Source organism: Penicillium mononematosum (genome assembly GCF_028829835.1).
Source record: "Penicillium mononematosum strain IBT 11891 chromosome Unknown utg000003l:1.0-8172316.0:1.0-8177699.0, whole genome shotgun sequence".
Classification (NCBI taxonomy): Eukaryota; Fungi; Ascomycota; class Eurotiomycetes; order Eurotiales; family Aspergillaceae; genus Penicillium; species Penicillium mononematosum.
This window is the reverse complement of record NW_026643273.1, coordinates 7,118,159-7,140,450: the sequence shown is the minus strand read 5'-3', so window position 1 is coordinate 7,140,450 and position 22,292 is coordinate 7,118,159. Positions and strand designations below refer to the sequence as shown.

Here is a 22,292-nt window from a genome sequence, read left to right as displayed (position 1 = left end):
ACGGAACTATGCAATCCGTTCTTAATTGGAAGCGTAAGCATAATATCCATTCTGTGGCCTAAATAAATTGCGAAAGAAGATCGATGATCCCTATATACACCGAGCATTGCGAACCAGCTGAGTATTTCAGACCTTTCATCCCGCGTTGCCACACAATTTCTCTAGACGAGGTTTGTTTGGAAGAAGCGAGTGAGTTTCGCGAATGGAATCAGATCGACGCGATCATAAAGGTCAACGTGGCCTGCACCAGGAACCCAAACCAGCTCCTTCGGCTCGCCCGCACGCGCGTAAGCATCTTCACTGAACTCGCGCGAGTGTGCCTGGTCACCGGTGATGAAAAGCATCGGACGGGGCGAGATTGTTTCGATATCATTGAAAGGGTAGAAATTCATAAACTTCGTGTTTGTCGAGAGTGTAGGGTGCGTTGTAAGATTCGAAGTGGTGCTCCTAGGAGTAAATTCACCACGCGAAGTACGGTAGTAGTCATAGAACTCACGATCCACAGCAGTGGAATTAGCTGTGAGTCTGTGCGGAGTGCCGCCCGTGTATTCAATTCTGCCACCATCCGCCTCGATCCAGCGCTGCTGCGCAGCCGCGGCGATGACCTCCTTACGCGCAGGAAGCCCTTGTGACTTCTGTAGTCCGTCTCTGTTGACAGCACCCATGTTATACATTGACGATGTTGCAATGGCTTTGATACGTGGGTCGATCTTTGCTGCACTAATGACGAAGGAGCCGCTGCCACAGATGCCGAGACCACCGATTCGCTCACGGTTCACGCTCGTGAAGTTTTGCACACCAAGGTAGTCAACTGCTGCGCTGAATGCCTCTGCGTATAGCTCTGCCGACACAGCATTGCGTGGTCTGCCCTGGCTGCCGCCCCAGAATGGCATGTCAAGTGACACGGTAACGAAGCCCTGTTCCGCCAATTTTGTGGCGTAGAGGTTCGCGCTCTGCTCCTTGACTGCACCCATTGGGTGGCCCACGACAATGGCCGGTGCAGAGGCACTGGGGTTGAGATTGTTGGGGGTGAAGAGGTTGCCCGCGATAATCGTGTGGTATTGGCTTGGGAAGTTGATCTTGTGGACCGTCACATTGTCACTGCGGTAGAAATTGTCTGCTCCGTATGACATATTCTGTGCCATAGCTGACATGCTATGGGCCATTGCCATGCCAAACGCGACGACACTGCCTCCCACGAGCTTCATGTTGCTGCTGTCCGCTGCCAATGTCTCTGCAAGAAGGAAAATGAAATTGTTTGGATATGGAGCACTAGGGATGGTTTGTCTATGCCTTTATAGTATATAAGATGGGCAATGGGACTGGGTACATCGTAACATTGGAGACAAAACCAAGGCTGGCGTCGTCATGCCAAGACATATTATTGGTGATGCCTGAACTGATTTCATTTGAAATTCCAATGTAGATAGGAATAGAAACGATTAAGCTTGCTAAGATACTGTGCAACTTCCGAGGTTATCTCCGGTGCTGACATGCCAAGATTCATGCCCCTTGGAACCTTGGAATGGCTTCGTAGTTGTTTGGATGTTTGGATGAAGACATCCATTGAGGAATAGTGGAGAAATGCCAAGTATTTACTAATGCAGGTTGCTTATATTCCTAACGGTACGGGGTAGCGAATCAGGATTCACCACTGGGTGACGATCATGCTAAGCCCCATTCCCGGTCAATTCTTCAATAAGCTTCACTTTATCAACTAGAGCCCAAGTAGCAAGTAGACAATGAGAATAATTTAGCGGCGACGAGGTACTATTGATATAGATATCGCTCGATGCTCTAATTCAGGAGACATGAAGGCTGCCACATATCATATAAAGACCTCCCTTGGATAATCCTTTGACATAGATGAGCATGAAAGAGAGTACCATAAGAGCTCAGTAATCTGAGTGCTACCATCCGTAGCCAAACATCCAGTGCGCTCTTTAATCCTGGCCCGGTGAGGAAAGTGACTGTCGATCTCTCCAGCCCCGGAAGCATTGAGCACCTCACAAAAGCCTCCAATGGAGGTCTGGCAAAATCCGATTCACCAAAGGACCTTAGGATGCTGGTTCCTTGTAACTTTCTGCCCTTCGGAGCAGAGTGCAGAGAGGCCGCGAGAAGAAATCTATTCGAATGTTTATACAAACCTTGGTACCTATCCGCCAACCTGTGGGGTATAAAAAGGGCTCTCATACTTCTTCTTCTTCTTCTTCTTCTTCTTCTTCTTCTTCTTCTTCTTCTTCTTCTTCTTCTTCTTCTTCTTCTTCCCTCCCCACCCTCCCAGGTTTCTTCAAGTCTTTACACTATTCATCTTCTGCTATAATCTTCACTCTCGGTCGTCATCTTCAGTCATGGACCCCTCGGTGCCGTCTCTAGGGCCTTTAGACCTTCCTACACCCTGTCTCCTCGAAAACGACGCCGCCACCTTCGTGAGTCCGATGATGTAGAAGGCGACATGAGTCTTGAGCGGTACTTGCAGCGCGTCAAGCTGCAAATGTCGAATCAATCTTGATTCAGACTGTGGGAGAAGTATCACAACAAGAATGCGGAAACTGTCTCCAAAATGATGGACCTTGGGCAAAGTGTGTCCGTTATCACGACATCGATCCTGTTTTCCCAGCATGTGGCAACTGTCAGTGAAACGGGCGCGCCATCCGTTGTGATTTCTTCCAGGTGCCCTTGTTCCCGAAACTTCACGTGGTCACCGGCGAAACCGATCCTCTCAATCATCCATGGAAATTCGCGTGATTACTCATCACGAGCAGGCCGAAACCGGCCTATAAGTTGTCGAACGTTTGGAGGAGTATGTTCACCGCATGCAGGCAGAGCTTGGGCTGCATGATTCTCAAACTGCCGCCATCCACAACGCAATCATGGCAGAAAACCTCGCCGAGCTTGTCGTTCCTGCACGGGCCTTTATCCCAACCACAGCCGACGACCACCAGGCGCAATTCAATCGCATGCTCAGTATGATCAACAGTGTCAAGGAGCAGTTAGTCAATATCCTACGCACTTAATTCAGGCCGTTGTGGCGATCAGAAGACTTGCTCAGTTCTGGATGATGGCGTAAAAATACTTCCACCATCTGCTCATGACCCTTTTCAACTGCGTACGCAAAAGGCATGTTTCGCAAGTAATCTTCATCGTAGACTTCCAAACTGGGTCCGGCGATCCGGGCCCATAATGATCGATTCAAAGACATGTCGTGCCTTATGAGAAGATCGTTTCGCTTGTTTGATTGATATGTGCTGTTTGCACTAGGATGTACGTGCAAGCATGGGCAAATCAGAAGGGTTGTAGCGAGCGACAAAGCCATAACAACGAATTGAACGTATCTCTTTTGGGGCTGTGTGCATAAGCCAAGGGTCAGGTTCAACTTGTATTCCAATCATATCACGCTCTGTATCACTTTACCTCGGGTGATTCTCACCCGCTTCTCACCCAGCTTCTCACCCAGTGTATATGTTGTAGTGCACTCACCCTTATCACCCCCGAGCGACCGTAAAGCGGCGCTCACCCATTTTTCGCCCAGGCGACACCCACCCGACTAATGACTGTATATAAGCCACACACCGGTGAAGTTAGTAGTTGGGTGGGTGACCACCAGCGAATCCTCACTGTCATATGTTTTTTTCGTCTTTTTGTTTTTGCGTCTCTCAGCGGCACTCTAGGCGGGTGATATGGAGAAGTCTGGACACTGGGGTGATAGAGGTAAGAACGGGGTAGCAATTCTCACATTATTCCCTATTGACAGAATTCCAATTCCAGGAACGAAAAGAAAAAGAAAAGAAAAAAAAAGAAATGTCATAGGTGTTTTTGTAGGAAACTATATTCTGAGTATCTATTGAAGGTAACTTGCGGACCTCCCAGCTCACTCTTCGACGGGACGAAAAACCACGGAGTCATGGAGATCAAGACTACTGAAGCCAGCACGGAGGATGAAATCACCCTTGGGTATGAGCCACATTTGTTGAGTGACGTTCCAGTAACTTAGATCTCGACGCATTAGCGGGAAGGTGGCAGTGTAGCTCTCTCCGGGGGAAAGATAAGTCTTCTCAAATCCACGTAGTTGGAGTGAAGGCGCTGAAACTTCATCCGGGAAGGAAATGTAGAGTTGGGCAACAGTGGCACCAGGTGTCGACCCTGTATTCTGGAGTGTCACCTCAGCCTCAAACAGAACGTCCCAAAGAGCTGGATTGCCACCTGGGCGCGTTGCAAGAGCCTCTGGCTGAGACGAAATGCGAGCTTCTGAGTTTGTCGGCTTCACTCTCAACGACGCCATACTGAAGTTTGTGTATGAGAGACCAAATCCAAACTCATACTGAACCGGTATTTTATGGGTATTGTAGTAGCGATAGTCAATCTCGAGGCCTTCTGAATACCAGGATTGCCAGTCATCGACACCAGAGGTAGTGATATTGGTAGTCGGGGCTGTGTTCACGCTACTGGCATTCAACGGAATCGTGTAGGGAAGCTTCCCAGAAGGAGACTTGGATCCATAGAGGATATCAACGATAGAGTGCCCCGACTCTTGACCCGGGTAATGAGCGACAAGGATAGCTGTGACGTTAGGATGGTCTGCCCATGGCATGATGTTCATGCCCCCTGAATGGGTCACAACAATAGTGTTTGAGCATTTGCTAGCAACACTCTCAACTACAGCATCACCGTGCTGGTCCAACGCGAGGCTCTCGCGGTCCAACCGCTCAGTAGCCCGGGACTTCAGGAAGACAAGACAGGCTTCAGGAGCAGTCGCGCCCCAGAGGCTCTCCACGTTTGCATCTTTGATGATGGTATTGTTGAGCCAGAATTGGACCAGAGTGTTATCCTGAGCGGCCCGTGCCTTAAGAGCCTCTAGAGGTGAGACAAGGTAAGTGAATCGCCCATTGCCTGACCCTCCACCGATGGCGAGGGTACCGATCTCTGATGGTCCACGGATGAAAGGCCCCTGAGTATTGGGAGCCGCGTCGCTGCCGAAGATCGCTATGCTAGTTGGGGCCTTCAAAGGGAGAGTATTGTTCGTATTTTTGAGCATCACAGTCGATTCAGCTGCGTGCCGTCTGATCTGGCCGCCATGGTCCTGTCGAACATCACGGCTCTTTTCCCCGAACACGAACGAGTCCATCGAGTAGTTACTACTCGAGAACTGGGTGTTGTAGTACGCCATTGCCGGATCTGTGGCCGGGAAATGTTGATCTTGGCGGAGGAAATAGTATGGTGTCATTATCCTTTTGATCATGTCATCGAGGCGACTCTCAGGAAGTGTGCCGTTCCGGACAGCTAACGTTATATTCCCACCAAAGTATGAAGACAGACGTGTCTGATTGAGAAGGGTTGTCATGGGCTCAATGTGACCAGGTTGATCCATGTCCGTTCCTGCTTGGGCAGAGGCCACTCCGGAGTGGAGACCAGACCAATCAGTCATCACATATCCCTGAAATCCTAGTTCCTCTTTTAGGAGCCCGTTGAGAAGTTTGGAATTCTGACACGCATATGAGCCGTTGACACGATTGTACGAACACATGGCAGCCGAAGCCTGAGCGCGAATAGCGTTGGCAAAGGGCCACATGTAGAGTTCATCTAGGATTGGTGTCAGCAATTACAAGAGCTCCTGATTCAGAACGAATGTAATCCCATATTACGCTAGCGGCCATGTCGTCAGGCAAGCAAGAAAGAAAAAAAAAGGTCGACTTACGTATGGTCCTGTCGTCAGCATTTGACGAGTACGCTGAGAACTCGAGAGTGCCATTGGGATATAGGGTGGGGGAGCGTTGTGTTTCTTGTTCGTAGAGAAGCCAGTGCTTGATCGTCGCTTGAACTCCAGCATCTTGCAGGCCCCTAACGCCCGATTCCATAGCAATTCCAGTGAGGTACGGATCCGGGGAAAAGCCCTCCCAGTTGCGGCCACCATATGGCGTTCGGCCCAATGCGCCTCCAACGGGCCTAATGTCCCAAGTCAGCCGGGGCTAAAAAAGAATTTTCAGAGCAGCGACGTACCCCAGGGCAACTTGAGCGCCTTTACCCTTGTACTCGAGTCCCAGGTCATGGAATCGGTCGTAAATGAGGTCACGATCCCAGGACGAAGCAATCGTTATTCCGGAAGGGAACACGCTCACATAGTCGGATGGTCGTACTGCATTTGGGCCATCTTGGAGACAGAGGCCTGTGAAATTCAGACGCAAAACCGGTCCAATGTTCCCAATGCAGGGTCCGGGAACGCCTGTGACAAGCCACGCTTTTTCATCAAGGGTGAGCGATGAAACAAAGTGCTTTGCCTTGTTCAATGCTGTCTCCCATTCGCTTGTTCCAGTAATTTTGGCTAATCAATATCAATAGCAAGCCAGCATCAGTGCAAGAAGGGCAGACTTACGAGAGGGGTAGACCGGCGGTGAATGCCCGTACTCACCCAGGATGGTGGTGTTTGCGGGTTGGATCCATTGAAAAGCGTCTGGTGATCTTGCCCCGGAATCGCCAGCATTGACCTGGGAATAGGCCAACGAAGGTAAAAGCGCCGACACGATAAGCGTCTTCGGAAGAAGCCAGTGGTGGTACATGGCAATGGAACAAGGGTAGATATACCTGACAAGAAGCAAAGGGTCGGCTGCTCTTTATGTACAGTCAGGCTGGATACGTTATGAGAAATATCATTTCCACTTTGGTCCAAACGTGCTCCCATGAGATTCGGCCCCGCTTCTTTTGAGCCATGGCGCCTCTCCCCCATGGGGGCGTGATGGGGGCAACCTTGGAATTGCAAAATGGATTGAACCTTGGAAGTCAATTTCAGAGAGTCAATGCTTCCTGGGCTCCACTCTCTTGAACTCTATGATCTAGGCGATAATACAATTATTCCTCGCTATCCACAGATATCTTAATGTAATTGCGACTCATGGCGCGTAAGTGGCGTATCTCGGCGGATTCTTCATGGCGAACGAGAACAAGACGCAGAGTAAAGACCTGTATTAAAGGCGAACAAGGACTAGGGAGGAGAGAGAGGAAGAGAGAGAGATGCCGAGAGAGACGAGATAGTTCAACAGATATTCCTAGCCTGGCAAATCAGGCATCCACTTAGGTCACATGACCGATGCTCCAACAATTAGAAATCCTTCGCCTCATCCATGGATGTTGACGATAGCCCAATATGGATATGGTTTCCGCCAAGAATCCAGTTAAAGTTCAACCAAACCCTTTGCGTCGGCAAGGCAGTGTCCGATGTAGTAGTATTTCCTAAGACGGCTCGATAATTCGCCGAGATCTTTTAATGACAATTTATTGCCATCGGCATCCCACTGGACTCTATACGTCCCAAGGTATATAATTCTGAATTTGTCACCAACGCCAGTGGGATGGGCGGGATAAGTGGGATGGGCGTGAAGTGATCCAGTCCAGGTGGGATCGCCGATGACTTGTCCCCCGCAACCTTAGAACCCCCACGGGCTTTCTAAGCAATAAGTACAACGTATCTGCCTATAACACATGTTAACCCACTCTTCATTTTAATAAAATTTCTACTACAACGCAATCCAAGCTTTCATTTCCCGACCTCTTTACTCTACAATGTCTTCTACCGCTCAATCCTTCCGTGAGATCGTCGGGATTCCCCGTTCCTCAGCTTCCCCGCAGGACTCAACCCTCATCATTATCGACGCTCAGAATGAATACGCCACAGGCGCTCTCAAGACGGTAAACGTTACAGAAACCCGCAAGTCCATTGCCAAACTACTGGAACGTTACCGTCAAGCCGGTAACGGCAAAAACATCGTGCACGTCGTCCATGAGGTGCCCGAAGGCGCACCCGTCTTCACGCCAAACACCCCCTTAGCCCAAGAATTTGAGGAACTCACCCCCAAAGCGGGCGAGAAAGTGGTCACCAAGAACTTTCCTAGCTCGTTCGCAAAGACCGATCTGCATGCCTATCTGCAAGGTCTAGGCGATGTAGGAAAGAAAATCGTGTTGGTTGGCTATATGGCGCATGTCTGTGTCTCCACCACTACCCGAGCGGCTGCTGAGCTTGGATATGATGCCCTCGTAGTGAGAGAGGCAGTTGGTGATAGGGATATCCCTGGTGTCAATGCCGAGACTCTGGTGTCTGTTGTGTTGAGTGAGCTGGCGGATGGTTTCGGCACTGTTGTTTCCGAGGAAGATATTCGTGCATAGACAACTGATGTAATATGAAACCGAAAGGGCTGTTGGATCACATTTACCTCGAAGGCTTACTGTATGAAGGACCGCTCAGCAAGTACACATGTGGCATTACTCTTATTGGCGCCACTTGGACTGGACGCCAAACGATGCTATTAGGCATGGCTTGGTAATAGACGAACGCTTTTCAGCAGTGTCTATATTATACATGGTCGTAAATTAAATTGTAACGAATGAAAATTACATGACAATCTTGTAGAACTGCGCAACTATGAAGGAGACAAAAGGTAGACTGTAAGGTGATATCAGCAAATGGCTAATGAGTGACATATAACTACGAATATTCTAGTAGTAAGCGGCCATTTAAGCCTGTCACTTATGATTATAAGCGACAGACGGGACTGGTATTCGCGAATATGCAGCAGCTGAAACGTAGGAGGGCTCACCCTTCCATCCAGTCATACACAATCCTGCCCGTTCTATCATTCTTTTCCAGTTATAACCTGATACATACGACCATAGGGTGTGGAAAATAGGGCTTCCCGTCCGCTCAGCCGTACTCAAGCCACACGCCGGTGAGTTAGTAGTTGGGTGGGTGACCACCAGCGAATCCTCACTGTTGTATGTTTTTGTTGTTTTGTCCTTTGCAGTAATTCTTAATGCGCCATCAACACCCAAGTGGCTTTCACGTGCGTGATGGTAGATGGAGAAGTCTGCGAAATAGGATGATAGCCGCCACTTAAAAACTACGCCCATTCCCAAGCTAACAATAGGAATTTAAGCTCATGGCCCTTTTTCTACTATACCTCTAGGACTTATTCTGTAGGCGAATGGAGATATTTCTATTCATCAATGTATATATAATATCGCGTTTCCTGGCTAGCATCAAGAAAATAAAACTAGAGAGCAATGACAAAGGTCCAGCATACATCACAGATGCACCTGTCTGTGCAACATCGAACCAAGGACGTGGCTATCTGCTATGTTTTGAACATTGCGCGGGATTTGCCAACCAAGGGCGAGTTGCTCGGAAAATCAGTCGAGAAGACGTTGACGCACGGAAGCCGCGCATCGACGATGGCGGTTCACGACGCGGGAACTTTCAGTGGAGATTCTATAGCGAGGAATGTTTTTTTTTAGGATATTATAATCCGCAAGACCTATCGCCTAGAAACCACTTGGCCCGTCTTCGAACCCATCACAATGTGCTGGGCCGTCAGCACATAGGGGAACCCGTTCTGCTTCGCCTTCCCCATCCACTGCAGCATATCCATCGTCGGAAGCGACGCCCATACAGGATCAGCGCTAACAGCAGCAGTGGAGCCTTTGGTATCGAACCGTTCGTTAGGGGTGTATAGCACCGTCCTGAAGACAGGCGCATTGTTATCGATATCTTGATGCCCGTTCAAAATAACTTCGGATGCTGTCGCGATGAACCCGGTCGTCTGACTAAGATCCATATGACCAGATGTACCCTCAAGATCGGGCCGTGCACCTCTAGGCTGGATCCTGCGGCAATTCGGTTCCAAAGTACTATTTTCTAGTGAGTGGCGCGTCCGGAGAGGATGGGAGTTATAACAAACCTTTTGCCATTGCCATTGGAGGTTCGGATCCATCATCATTGCTGAGCCTGGGAACATCTGACTGGATCCCATGAAAGGAAGTCCATAATGAAAATTCTCTTCCAGACCGTTGCCATTGAGCCCTCGAGCGGGAAAGGGCATAGACAGGGCTGAGCTATCGTAAGCAAGGACATGGGGGAGAAAGTAAGACCGCCGACTGACCTGAATTTAGGTTGAAATCATTGTTCATAGTCTGACCCTCTGCGCTCACATTAGAATCACCTGATCGTTGAGCAAGAACAATGCTGAGAGTATCGGCTGCTGTCTTTGCTTCCATCGATGAATTCCTTGACCTCATCCAGATACCATGCGCCCTTGTTAGCGCTGCTATGATTTGGTCCAAGTTGTGACCATCACTCAGAGCATCTGGCTGTCGTGCGAGAAAGCACAGCAGCATCGTGGCTGTCAGAAACTCATGCTTCATGAAGGAGGAAGCTCTCCATCGCATCGAATAAAGCCGGCCATCTGGGCTGGTTTCCTCGTCGCATATATGCTGAATCTCCAAAATACCCAAGGCTGCCTTTATGCAAGAGCTACGTGAGTAGGTGTATGATATGTGGCTCTCGGAAAATGTGGCTGGGTCCGGGTTTAAGTACCTGCAGTGTAGCATAATCTGACCCTTGTGAAACATCAGTCTAAGAAAGAGCCGATGCATAATCACCTGCGGGGGATCGGTCACCGCCCCAGCCATGGCCTTCATGCGGAGATGGGCAGGGACCGTGGCCTCCGCATCATTCAGAATCCGATCTAGTCGCATTACCTCGTCGTAGGTCACCGGTCGCACCGACGCGGTGAAATCGACGATCACACCCAAGGCGCCAAAGATACGTCGCCGAGCGACCAGGTGCGAAACCGTAGTGATCTCCGTCTCCGGTCTTGATAGGGGAAGCTCGGAGCAGTCCTCGTCGAAGTCCGAGTCATTCAGATTACGGGGCTCTACTGTGTCACATTGCCAATCCTTGATCATGCGTGGCATACCCATTTGGGTCGAAATCAAGATATCTCCCTGTAGAATGGTGGCCCAGGCCCGCCGTCTCATCTCTCCCTCAAATGGAGAGATCCCTGGCAAGTGCGACGGATCCCGGTGGTAGCCCATGCGCAGAGCTATATTGACTGAAATTCCCGAAAGGATCCAGATGTCCTGGTCAGCATCCTTGCGGATGGAATACTCGATGGTCAAGTAGTGGTATAGGGTTTCAAACACGTAACGCCCGGATTTGGTGTATTCGCCCAGAATGAGGCACTGTACTATCTTTTCGCGGTATGTATCCACCAACGGATTTCGGAATCCCGGAGATGAGCTAGAGTCTGCCGCACTAGAAGCCAGCACTGCGAGACATATCATAGAAAAGAGAAGACCGAGCCACATGACCGAGGTCTGGGATGGATTCTCCCAGAACCGTTCATACTACATTCATTATTGTCAGCACCACAGTCTACTCGTGTTATTTGGCGAAGTCGTTCGCATACCTCTCGTGAAAATTGACCACTGTGTAGGCAGGCTGAAGCATAAGATGCCCTGTATTAGCCGGTACTCCGATATTGCAGATCAGGGGCTTACATGGCGCCAAGTCCAACCGATTGAAGTATTGGGAAATATAACGATCGACGGCGGGTCGATCGGGCAGAGCTGCCAAGATACCTTCTTTACTTGCTGATTTACATCCATACAGCAGGAAGGTATGCAGCATAGCAGGTTTCTCCATGTTCCGATGGTCTTCCCGTTCAAGCTGCTCCTTGAGGTCGGCGATCCCATCCAGGATGGCAGCCCAATGGGTTCCTCCGACGTACTGGACATCTGAAGAGCTAAACCATACATTTCCGCCGTCAGACTGAGCTGGAGAGTCTTCGGAATTGGTGGCCCCTTCTGGTGAGCCCTCTTCGGGGCGATCTTGGGGAATCGACGCGCCTGAGATGCTGGTCCGGCCGGTCTTGGCCATCGGAGGTGGTCTTCTGCATCAGCGAAACAACGATCCGCTCCAACTGGCCCAAACGGTCCTGAACGGTTGCTTGGGGGGCGACCCCTGTGGGTCTCATATGGCCCAGGCGCCCGTCGGCGCTGGGATGGGGCTTGATTGTTGGGATAGACGCACGAGAGCGCCAATCCACGAGCGGTGCATGTCGAACAGGGCTCCTTGCGATCGCATCGGAGCCTATCGGAGGATTTAGTCGGATTTTATTCGGAGAGTTGAGGATCTTCGGTACTTACTTCCTCCGACGACATAAATTACAGGAGAGCTGGGGTTTGCTCCGACGATTGATGGACGCTGGTTGGAGGCTGGGTTCGTCCGCGGGCGAAGGATCCATCGTGGCTGTCAGGGATATGCAGGTGCACGTTTTCCACCTATGGACTGTGTGGTATTATAGGCGATATACTAAATCAGAACACTTGTCTGGCAGACAGGTCATGTAGACTAGACGAAGTTGTCCATCATGCGTGGGGTGGGGTGAGTGGAGTTCTCGCCGTAGAGCACGCTTCTATCGCCACATGGACGATAGAAAATAGGCAGAACTAATAGATAGAGATTTCAGGGGCAGTGAACGTGCATTATGCATTGGTACGAAGAATGGTGGTAGATGGAGATGTAGTCGGATTGTCTGATGTGATTGATCGGAAGTAAACGCTCATCCGCTATGCTCTAACCTGATTAGGCAAGGCGCGGGTGATGCGGGAAGGATCCGTGGATCAACAGCTCTCTAACCAATCGGACGAACATGTTCGTCCGTGCATTCATCCGTCTTCTCATCCGCTTCAGCTTCTCCTTCGATTCCTCCATCCAATATTCCTCCATCGTTTTGATCCATCTACGACTCCCCGATCTCCGTCTGTTCCTCCGCTCCGTTTCTCGTTCGGCTGTCATCAGAGCAACCAAGTCGAGCAGCCATGAACCCTCCGAACCGTGGTCATGGCTTCAAGCCAGTCGGCTTGGCCATTACAACACGGAGGAAACGACGTGTAATTAAGACTGCGGTGGACATTAATCCCAGAAAAACCTATTATCCACCTCATTTTGCGACCAGAGGGGGCATTCTGTATCAGTACAAAGGCACAAAGCTCGTCCTTAGACCACAATTCCTCTTCGTTCAACCGTCGAGTACAGCCGCAGAATGATGAAGCTCTCTAGCAATGACGAGACCGAAGTCAACCTCACGATAGATGAGGAGGCAGCTAAGCCGCCGACACATAAATTTGAGGACGATGTGGTCGACTGGGACGGCCCACATGACCCCAAGAACCCCCTCAACTGGTCCGGCACCAAGAGTTTTGGTCATGTCGTGATTGTGGCCGTCTTGTCGATGGTCGTGTAAGTGAGCCGCCATGAGAGACAAAGCAACCGGCCATGCTAACCCAAGCTACTAGTAACATCGCCTCGACCATGGTCGCTCCGGCGATGGAAGGCGTCTCCAGGGAGCTGGAGATCACTAACATGACCCTAGCAACATTGGCCGTCAGTATCTACCTGCTGGGATTTGCATTGGGGCCCCTTGTCATCTCCTCGCTCTCCGAGATGTACGGGCGCCTCATCGTCTATCACATATGCAATACCATCTTTGTCATTTTCGTTGTGGCCTGCGCCCTGAGTAAGACTTCCGCTCAATTTATGGTCTTCCGTTTCATAACTGGCTGCGCGGGAGCGGCGCCACTTTCCCTTGGCGGCGGAACGATCGCCGATGTTATCCCGATCGAGAAGCGCGGTGCGGCAGCGGCCTTGTTTGGCCTGGGTCCCCTTTTGGGACCGGTATGTAACTCCAATACCCACTACCTAATTGTACTATACTAACCGATGTAGGTTCTGGGACCAGTAATTGGGGGCTTCGTTGCCGAAGGAAAGAACTGGCGATGGACCTTTTGGGTGGTCGCGATCCTCGTGAGTGATCTTGCTCTCAGCTGATATCCACAAATTCTAAAACTACCAGGGAGGAGCAGCGGGTATCGGCGCGTTCATCTTCATGCGCGAAACACATCCCAACACCCTGTTGGAACGCAAGGCCGTATACTTGCGACACGCAACCGGGAACCCGCACCTCCGATCGAAACTCGATCGCGGCCTCACAAAGCAGCAGATTATTGTCGCCGCCCTCGTACGCCCCACCAAACTCTTGATATTCTCGCCAATCGTCCTCGTCTTGTCCATCTACGTGGCTCTCATCTTCGGCCTTCTATACCTCCTCTTTGCAACCTTCAGCATGGTCTTCGAGGGCCAGTATGGATTCAGCACCGGCATTTCTGGTCTGGCCTACCTGGGACTAGGTCTTGGCGAATTGTTGGGTTTACTCACATTTGGCATCCTGAGCGACCGGCTCTTGAAGGCGAAAATGGCAGCGGACAATGTCCAGGAGTCTAAGCCCGAGTACCGACTGGTCCTGATGATGTGGTTTCCGCCAGTCATTGGACCTGGGTTGTTCATTTACGGTTGGTCCGCATATTATCAGGTGCATTGGATGGTTCCGATCTTTGGGACGTTCATTGTCGGGTTTGGAGCCTTCTTCGTGATCATGCCCTCCCAGCTGTACCTGGTGGATCTGTTCGGGTCGGATGCGGCGGCATCTGCGCTAGGCGCCAACATTCTCCTCCGCTCGATGTTCGGGGCCTTTTTGCCGCTTGCTGGGTCGCATATGTATTCGACGCTCAACTACGGATGGGGTAATACGCTGTTAGGATTCCTGGCACTGGCATTTGCGCCCGTGCCAATCTTATTCTATCGCTATGGAAAATGGCTGCGGAGTCGGACGACAGTCACGCTGTGAAAGATATTTATAGGTAATTATTATTTATAGAAGATGGGCTTTCCGGACAAAACAAAAAAGAAAAGAAAAAAGAGAGAAAAAGAGAGAAAAAGAGAGAAAAAGAGAGAAAAAGAGAGAAAAACACATACAACTGTATGTCTTAAGGTTGCGGTCACCTAGCGCCCACGGTTCGGGCATAGGCGGCCCGCCGCTCTATTCAGCCCTCGACTATCTAAGCTAATAGGAGCTTATAAAGTAGTGCTAAGGCTTAGTAAGTGACTTTCTACCTAGGCTAATAAGTGATACCTACTATAATGAAGTGGAAATAATAAAATAATAGGATAGGGAAAGTGTAATTCTAGCTACACTTCGGCATAACCCGCTCTAACCCGGACCTAACCTAACCTAACCTAAAGTAGGTTTTGGGTCTATTAGTTCGACCTAATAATAGGTTTTAGGTTATTATTTTCACTATTTAATCTTCCACTTACTAGAGTTATAGTGTTAGTTTATCTTAGTTCGTATCATTTGTCTTCGTTATCCACGTTTAAAAGTTTTGAGGATTACAAAATATCCTAGTTGATAAATTCTCTAAATTCTTTAGTCAATAAAATACACGTATACTAATTTTGCGAAATGTTCTGCTGGCAAAATACGATATGGCGCACTGGCGGCTCTACACTGCCGTAAATAGTTGGGTTGGTGACGTTCATCCTCTGCCGTAGTATCCGTGCGCAGAACGGACCGACGCACATTCCAAGATTCGTCCTCACGGTTCCATTTTCAAGGGGTATTTGGCACATAGGATGAACAGTGAATTCTTAAATCGAGTAGCATATAATATCGAGGCCTAAGCAATATGCCAATCTTTACGCTAATGCCCGTACATGGACGATAAAAGCATTGACGATAAAAGGGAATTCGCCGATCAACCGTCATATGCATTGGCGTCGCCTTCCAGAGACACAATCAAGTATATTAGTACACTAGAAATACGAAAGAAGCAGATCGATCTCATGTAGCCTTGATTGCTGCTTCAGTACGCTCCTCCAACGCCAACCCGAGGTCCTTGTTGACTCGACTAAAAAGGCCTATATCGGTGTTAGATCTCTTCAAAGGATACTAGTAGGGCACCTACTATAGACAGCTTTGCGTAATTCCGGGTACTTAACCTCACTGACGATGAGAACAAGGTTCTCAATGACCCTATCCTGGTGGCCAGGCTCCCGGCCAATAACCCCCCACAATGCCGCGGGCTGGACAAAGTCTGCGTCAGTGATCTCGCTGGTATAGGCCGAAACCTCTCCCACCCACTTCTCATGGTCGGTATGTAGGGACAATGCTTCAGGGCTTGATCCTTTCATATCTTGGTAGAACTTAGTGGGCTTGACCGAGGAGCCAATGTAATTAGGGTCCCCGCCATAGTTGTCATCAAGTCGCATCCTCCCGTCCCTCTGGAAAGGGGAGTAGACTTGCGCCTTGGCAGCGTTGGTTGGGAGTTGCTGGTAGTTCACCCCGAGTCGGTAACGGGCCGCGTCGGGGTATGCGAAGAGTCGTGCTTGTAGCACTTAGTCATAAGTTAGCCTCGGGGAATCCTAGGAAAAGAATTGATGCGCTCTCCCTACTTACCTGGGTCGGCGGACGCAGCGAATCCTGGAACCATCGTCGATGGCAAAAATGCAGCCTGTTCAATATCTGCGAAATAGTTTCGCGGCTGTTCGAGTTCAGTCTAGAACTGATATTGGGTTGTTCCGAAGACTTACATTGCGGTTCATGGTAAGACGGCCGATCTGCTGTAGAGGAAAATCCTTATGTGACCAGACCTTGGTCAGATCAAAGATGTTCACTTCGTATTTCTCGGCCTCTTCGGGGCTCATCAGCTGAACGTAGACATTCCAGACAGGATTGTCGCCTCTCTCGATGGCCTGAAACATGTGCTCGATCATATAGTCAGGATTCTCTCCGGCAATCTTGGTAGCTTCTTCGCGGCTAAAATTTTGTATTCCTTGCTGCGTTTTGATGTGGATTTTGGCATATGTAAATGAGCCATCCTAAACGTAACCATAGTAAGAGAAAGTCTTAGCATCTAGGTAGTAATCAATGTTTACCGCCTTGGTGAACTTATATGTATGTCCACTGTACGCATTCATGTAACTAGGGGATTTTGGAGTGCCACGGTCGCTGAATAGAATTATAAGTTGATGTATGCCTTCAGGGTTGCCAACGTGGAAACTGAACTGGATTAGACCTGATTTTCACCAAATAGGGTTCGAGAAAAAGACGTACTCCCAGAACTGCGCTCCTCATTAGATTTGCTCATCTCAGGTTAAAAACAGATGGACTTGCCATGGTTGCGTCAGGAAGATGGGATTGGGGGTGCCGCTTGTGAGATCGGTTCAATGACGGGAACTTGATCGGATCGCGAATGAAAAAGACGGGCTGGGGTGGCAATGAAAGTCAGAATCAAGCATTAGAAACGCTACTGAAATAGCAACCGAGCATACCGTGTTGTTGAAAACCCAGTCGAGGTTTCTCTCGTCTGTGTACAGCTTCATTGACCACCCATGCACATCGCGAGAGGTATCAGCAGATCCTGACTCGGGCCCGACCGTTGACACGCGCTGAAGCACCGATGTTTTCTTTCCGACCTTGTTGAGGAAGCTAGCGCAGGTAAAGTCGGAGCAATCGCGGGTGGCTTCGAACTCGCCATAAGATCTCCACAGAGTCAACTGAAGAAAGTTTTCGGGAGAAACTTAACAGCTTACCCCACAGCTTTGGCATGAACGACTCTATTCAACCCTCCAATGTCAGTAGACTGTAGGAAACCCAAAGTCACTTGGGCAAAATATGTACTTACCGCTCCGGGATTCTCTCGCGAGAGAAATGAGCCAAGGTCTCAATGAGATGGGTATCCTGAAGTAATCCGAGCCCGCCGCCCTGTCTCTCCCGCATCAGAATAGCCGTTTTGCTGTTTGCAACAGGGCGGCCTATGAATAGTCAGACGCAAGCATAAATCCAAAATTGTAAAGGTCTTGTACCTTCGGCCAAAGTGTAATATCTGTCGTCACCCATGCTGAATGACAATTTGGGATAATGATAATAGGATGAGACAAAAAGGTGTATGTGTGATTATTGGGTTGGGCTCGCTGGAGGTGTGTAGATATATAGTCACAACCCTGGTAAAAGATGGTTTTGCATTGCTCTGAGTATTACGTTTACATCTTCGACAACTAGGGAGGGTCTCTCAGTCACCATATTCCCATATACATATATTTCCTCCAAACGCGGTGACGCAGGAATGCAGTGATGTTCAATGGCCAATGCCTAAAGTTGATGTAAGCTGATCAGGTCCAGACTATTTACCTACGTCAGTACCTAGCAACCTTAGAAAGGTCTCCATACAAGAATGGGCCTCTGATTGGTCTAATACCACTACTAAATCTGGTTAGTGCAGATCAGCGTCAGTGGACCCACCACCTTTGAACCTTGGAAGCCTTCCAAGGTTGGAAGCTTGTTGGGGCTTGGCGTTATTCTATACACTTGGAGATGTTGTGCCGAGGTAGCCCAACAGATCGATTGGAGTCCAGTCTCTCCCAGAAAACCCATCACCTCACTTATAAAAAGATTCGTACAATTCATTTCTCATAAATCGAGAAAGCCACTGTCTTTCTCTCTTTCAAAAATTTTCAATCATTTTCACTACATTCAAACAGTCCTCTCTCCCTTCATCATATCTGTCCATGGTAATGCTAGACTTGTCTTTATCATCGTTGGTCGCACTGCCTGCAACGTTGTTGTCGGCCGGCCGGCTAAGAACCTGAACGCTAAAAGATCTTAGTTGTTGAAGATGAGATGGTGTTGCCAATTCGAAAGACATCGAGATCAGAATCCCTTTGGAAGCTATGGTCGTGATAACCAATATGACTAGGCCTACGAGTCAACCTTGGAAGTATACTCAAGCGGGGCGACTATAGGCGTATTAAGAAGCCCAACGTCCGTGGTAAGGGCCTTGGTTGTAGTTTGTCCTTGAACTACTTCACCTAGGTTCCTGAATCCAAGGTTGCCTTTTATATGTGTGATGAGTACGGTGGAAACAAGTGAGCTCGGAATCCGATTCTACCTGTGAAATAGCCCGACCTACCATGACGATAAGAAGGCATATGCGCCCGGCCCAAAAAAGATCAGCCAAAATGTCCCAGGCCCGATTTCCCGTTCGGAACTTATTCCCGAGACACTACCATTCCGTGACCTCCTCACCAATGCTGGAAGTCCACTAGTCAGCCAACCAACGACATCAACGACAATATTTTCAACGGTCAAATGGTTGGCCTAATCTATAGTGTCAACTTGATTTACAAGGGTCGCCGCCCTGGCAGTATCCTTTGTGTCCCCAACAAGTCAAACATCGCCATCTTTCTCCAGGTGCACTCGAAGAAGCTTATTATCGACAATGCTGGTAAGACCTGGGGGTGTGACTGTCATCACAGGCTCTGGCCAGGAATTAAACCTCTATGCTACTGATCTGGCAAAGGCCAGAGGGAAGAGAAGAGAGAAAAGGAAGTTGAATTCTCTGACAGTGTGGGACTAGCTAATATACTAGCTAGCAAACATGTGAAGCCTGACAAACCAGGCCTGGCCTGCTTGTCTTTCATAACAGCTACCCGTGAAGTCATCGTCCCTCAAATTCCAGAGCGTCTTCGGGTCCCCTAAGTACCGCCAAGCTAAGGCCTCAAACGGCGATGAAAACCCATTCTGTCCGTACGGCCAGCCTCAGTTCGAGCTCGACTTGTCTGTATTTTTGGTCGCACATTCCAGTGACCATTCCCACCAAGCAAGAGCAACTACATGGTTGTCCTTACTCACCTTGCCTCCGAGCCTGCTGAAATCTAGGAGACGCCTTTGCACAACGGCAAACTCATTAAAAAGGCGCGCTGGCCCACTTCTATACCTCCTTCCACTCTTGTGGTACTTCCGGTCTGTCATAGGAAGTAAAGAGCGCCACGTTGCAGTAAGATAATTTTGGAATTATGAAACGTGGAAATAAAGCAGATCGCCATAACTGGATTTCATGAACCATATCAGGAAGTCGTCTTGCCAGTTTTGACCGTGGTCGGGCGCCCGCTTGCGCGCATGGCGTCCAGTGACCATTGGGTCAGTTTCATGTCGTTCCCTGGAGGTCCTAGAAGGGAAACTACAACTGGCAGTTTTTCTGTTTTGCCCGTAATAAGAGACTGATAAGAAATTTGACAGACTGGAACATGAGTAAGTAAATAGAGTAAGCCTGAGATCCAACCTATATACCGATCCAAAAAACCAATAAGAGGACTTACTTGGGACAGCCAGTTCAGGAGCTCCTAATACCGCTGCAAGGAATGTTGGTCGAATACCAGGTACAATTGGGTTGTTATTGCCGGGATATTGGTTTCGATATCTTGGTTGAACTTTGTCGACGTGCAAAGCAATGATGGTAGTTTGCGATCCATTCATGTAATGATCAATAAACCAGGATTTGAAAATTGACAGCCGATTCATTATCTCCTCATGCTCCTGTAAGGTTACCTGACTTCCTAAATTCCTGTTCTTCCGTGAGTTTTAGGAACAATAACGGGATGAAGCTGTGTCCATACCAATACCATTTGACAACATCAGTCACAAAGGGAGCATGGCCGTGAGATGCCTCATATCTTTGTCTAAAGTCATCAAAGGAGTGGTAGGCCGAGTAATACCAGCCATGGAGCGTTTTCTGTTATCATGCTTAAGTGAGAATTCTTGCCGCGCACCATTATCAACTTACATTGTAAAGGTACTGCTGGAAGTCCTTCTCCCCTACAGGGGATGTTTTTTCGCCAGTCTTCCTTGATGGAGATTTTTCTGTAGGCACACCCGCTAGATTTGACAAAGTCTTCGATAAAGTCATCCATCGCGTGTTCTTGGTCGGGGCTGTCCTTTGGAATGAAATCCGTAGGATATAGGATCTCGACATAAGATTTCTTTGCAATTTCAGGTTCAGCTTTTAGTCCAGGGAGATGCAACGCACGCAGGATGTGAGGGAATATCCCAAGATCCCTACCCATCCATGCAGGAGTGTCAAATGCTGGCCAAGCTTTAACTAAACCCTTACCGGAGATAGATTTGCTCGAAGGACGAAAGCCAAACACTCCCACTTGAAGCGCGGGGATTCGAGCGCTACCCGTAGCTGCATACGTGTAAGCCGAATGCCGAATACCAGTGACGCAAAATTAGACCTACTGTCACTGCAAATGGATAAGTCCAGCCAGTCATAAGCCGCAACAGCCGCAGCACTTGCGCCGCTACTCCCCCCCCGCGATCAGATAGCCACCACCTCGCGGATTGAATGGTGCTTGGTAGTCAACACTTTGCATCAGATGCTCCATCATAGCAAAGGGACTTAGATGCATTTTCCCTACTATATGAACACCAGCATCCAATAGTTCCAGCACTACGTCTGCCGTGTCATTTCTGACTGAGTACGTCTCGTAGTACGCAAGGTTGCCGAGTGATGTCTTTGTACCGCTGATGTGGAAATTGTCTTTGATGGCAACTCTCATACCGTGAAGTGGACTAAATTTTAGGCATACAAATTAGCATAGGTTCGATGGATGATAGTACTAACTGAAACGTTGACATAATGTCCAATCTATCCACTACTTACGAAGGCGTGTGGTTTTTCTTAACCGTGGGATCTGGCTCGATGATATTTTGCGAGTAATATCTTGCTGGGATAGCTATTTCATGTGAACGATAGCCATTACCAGGAGCATTAACCTGCTCAACGGTACTGGACCCGAAGGTTAGCCGAGTTTACTGCAGTACACCAATTTCCTTACCCATTCCCGTCATCTGTGGGCCAAGTTTCTTGTAGAAAAGCGAGCTGTCGATCTTCGTATATTTGCCATGTCGAGTGGAAAGTGCCTCCGGTTATATAGTAAGGGCCATCCTTTAGCTCTAAATGAGGCTCATATACTACACTCACAGTCTTCCAGACTTCAAGTAGAGTTTCTGCGTCACGCGTGAGCTGTACTTCGTTGGACTCGACGCCTCCGAAGATAATTCCTTGCAGAAATTTGGGTTGGAAAACATCGTCTTGATCAAGGTACTCGGCTCGCCATTTCTGAAGGGCTCCGGCATCAATAGTATGGGTGTTCCACACGCTGAAATAGGTCACCAGCGATGGTATCTTTGACTTGAAACCGTTCTCTAGAAAAGATTCCTGTTCAGGTCAGCTTTGCTTTAGATTAGCGTCTGTTGATCACATACACGGTTTGTAGGCATCCGAATAGGCCTTGCAAGGTAGTGACTTCCGCCAAGGTCGAAGATGACAGAGGTGTTAACAGACGCCATACTGCTAATTATCCCAGTGGAATTAGATACGCTTTGGTAGTTCAATAGCTGGGCTACCACGAGACCTGGTCTCATAGTTGGCTGCCCCAAATGTACAGTGTTGGGGGGGGCAGTGCAGAATGCCTCCTCGAACGGTCTTATCGCCCGGACCGCCCGAACTGCCACTTTCCACATTAGACAGGATTTTTCTCCCTTTCGATCTTCAAACAGCTCCCAATCAAGGCGTACATTCGAATCATCCCCAAGAAGTAAATTCGAAGCCTCATTTGCCTTACCCGAGCAAGTTCCAAGGCTCAGCATCGGAATCGGGATGAGTTCATTAAGCTAACAACACCCATCAAGTTGTGAACGTTGGACGCAATTGAAATTCACTAGACTAATGAGAACATAAGAAATTAAATCCATACAGAACAAATTTTGGTTCAGACGGGCTAGGAGGCG

At 49.0% G+C, this 22,292-nt stretch overlaps 9 protein-coding genes across 9 annotated transcripts, besides 3 other annotated features; 4 read left to right on the top strand and 5 right to left on the bottom strand.

The window, feature by feature from the left end:
* Positions 1–161: 161 nt before the first annotated feature.
* On the bottom strand, positions 162–1,208 carry N7519_007722 (alpha/beta hydrolase; the record flags this gene model as incomplete). The annotated part of the gene is made up of 1 exon (XM_057294498.1): positions 162–1,208. One exon carries the CDS (start codon positions 1,206–1,208, stop codon positions 162–164), a length of 1,047 nt encoding a protein of 348 aa, XP_057149309.1.
* Positions 1,209–2,351: 1,143 nt separating this feature from the next.
* Positions 2,352–3,017, top strand: N7519_007721 (uncharacterized protein; the record flags this gene model as incomplete). The annotated part of the gene is made up of 3 exons (XM_057294497.1): positions 2,352–2,429; positions 2,518–2,632; positions 2,785–3,017. The coding sequence occupies 3 exons, from the start codon at positions 2,352–2,354 to the stop codon at positions 3,015–3,017; spliced, it is 426 nt and encodes a 141-aa protein (XP_057149308.1).
* An 854-nt stretch (positions 3,018–3,871) lies between these two features.
* N7519_007720 (beta-glucosidase) lies at positions 3,872–6,554 on the bottom strand (the record flags this gene model as incomplete). The annotated part of the gene is made up of 4 exons (XM_057294496.1): positions 3,872–5,580; positions 5,696–5,943; positions 5,998–6,319; positions 6,371–6,554. The coding sequence occupies 4 exons, from the start codon at positions 6,552–6,554 to the stop codon at positions 3,872–3,874; spliced, it is 2,463 nt and encodes an 820-aa protein (XP_057149307.1).
* Positions 6,555–7,554: 1,000 nt separating this feature from the next.
* On the top strand, positions 7,555–8,154 carry N7519_007719 (uncharacterized protein; the record flags this gene model as incomplete). Its single annotated transcript, XM_057294495.1, has 1 exon — positions 7,555–8,154. The coding sequence occupies one exon, from the start codon at positions 7,555–7,557 to the stop codon at positions 8,152–8,154; it is 600 nt and encodes a 199-aa protein (XP_057149306.1).
* Positions 8,155–8,410: 256 nt separating this feature from the next.
* Positions 8,411–8,433: a sequence feature (Protein overlapping with rRNA (N7519_007718, KAJ6186417.1) was converted to a misc_feature.).
* Positions 8,434–8,488: 55 nt separating this feature from the next.
* Positions 8,489–8,664: a sequence feature (Protein overlapping with rRNA (N7519_007718, KAJ6186417.1) was converted to a misc_feature.).
* Positions 8,665–8,675: 11 nt separating this feature from the next.
* Positions 8,676–8,836: a sequence feature (Protein overlapping with rRNA (N7519_007718, KAJ6186417.1) was converted to a misc_feature.).
* A 1,040-nt stretch (positions 8,837–9,876) lies between these two features.
* On the bottom strand, positions 9,877–11,701 carry N7519_007717 (fungal specific transcription factor domain-containing protein; the record flags this gene model as incomplete). The annotated part of the gene is made up of 3 exons (XM_057294493.1): positions 9,877–11,169; positions 11,232–11,263; positions 11,323–11,701. The coding sequence occupies 3 exons, from the start codon at positions 11,699–11,701 to the stop codon at positions 9,877–9,879; spliced, it is 1,704 nt and encodes a 567-aa protein (XP_057149304.1).
* Positions 11,702–12,476: 775 nt separating this feature from the next.
* N7519_007716 (uncharacterized protein) lies at positions 12,477–12,725 on the top strand (the record flags this gene model as incomplete). Its single annotated transcript, XM_057294492.1, has 1 exon — positions 12,477–12,725. The coding sequence occupies one exon, from the start codon at positions 12,477–12,479 to the stop codon at positions 12,723–12,725; it is 249 nt and encodes an 82-aa protein (XP_057149303.1).
* A 144-nt stretch (positions 12,726–12,869) lies between these two features.
* N7519_007715 (MFS transporter) lies at positions 12,870–14,510 on the top strand (the record flags this gene model as incomplete). Its single annotated transcript, XM_057294491.1, has 4 exons — positions 12,870–13,066; positions 13,123–13,501; positions 13,553–13,630; positions 13,680–14,510. 4 exons carry the CDS (start codon positions 12,870–12,872, stop codon positions 14,508–14,510), a joined length of 1,485 nt encoding a protein of 494 aa, XP_057149302.1.
* A 993-nt stretch (positions 14,511–15,503) lies between these two features.
* Positions 15,504–17,561, bottom strand: N7519_007714 (catalase; the record flags this gene model as incomplete). The annotated part of the gene is made up of 11 exons (XM_057294490.1): positions 15,504–15,580; positions 15,628–16,056; positions 16,119–16,203; positions 16,253–16,540; positions 16,598–16,721; positions 16,776–16,783; positions 16,836–16,928; positions 16,994–17,204; positions 17,255–17,278; positions 17,347–17,476; positions 17,528–17,561. The coding sequence occupies 11 exons, from the start codon at positions 17,559–17,561 to the stop codon at positions 15,504–15,506; spliced, it is 1,503 nt and encodes a 500-aa protein (XP_057149301.1).
* A 3,239-nt stretch (positions 17,562–20,800) lies between these two features.
* N7519_007713 (uncharacterized protein) lies at positions 20,801–21,851 on the bottom strand (the record flags this gene model as incomplete). The annotated part of the gene is made up of 4 exons (XM_057294489.1): positions 20,801–21,071; positions 21,163–21,288; positions 21,338–21,720; positions 21,768–21,851. The coding sequence occupies 4 exons, from the start codon at positions 21,849–21,851 to the stop codon at positions 20,801–20,803; spliced, it is 864 nt and encodes a 287-aa protein (XP_057149300.1).
* Positions 21,852–22,292: the final 441 nt, after the last annotated feature.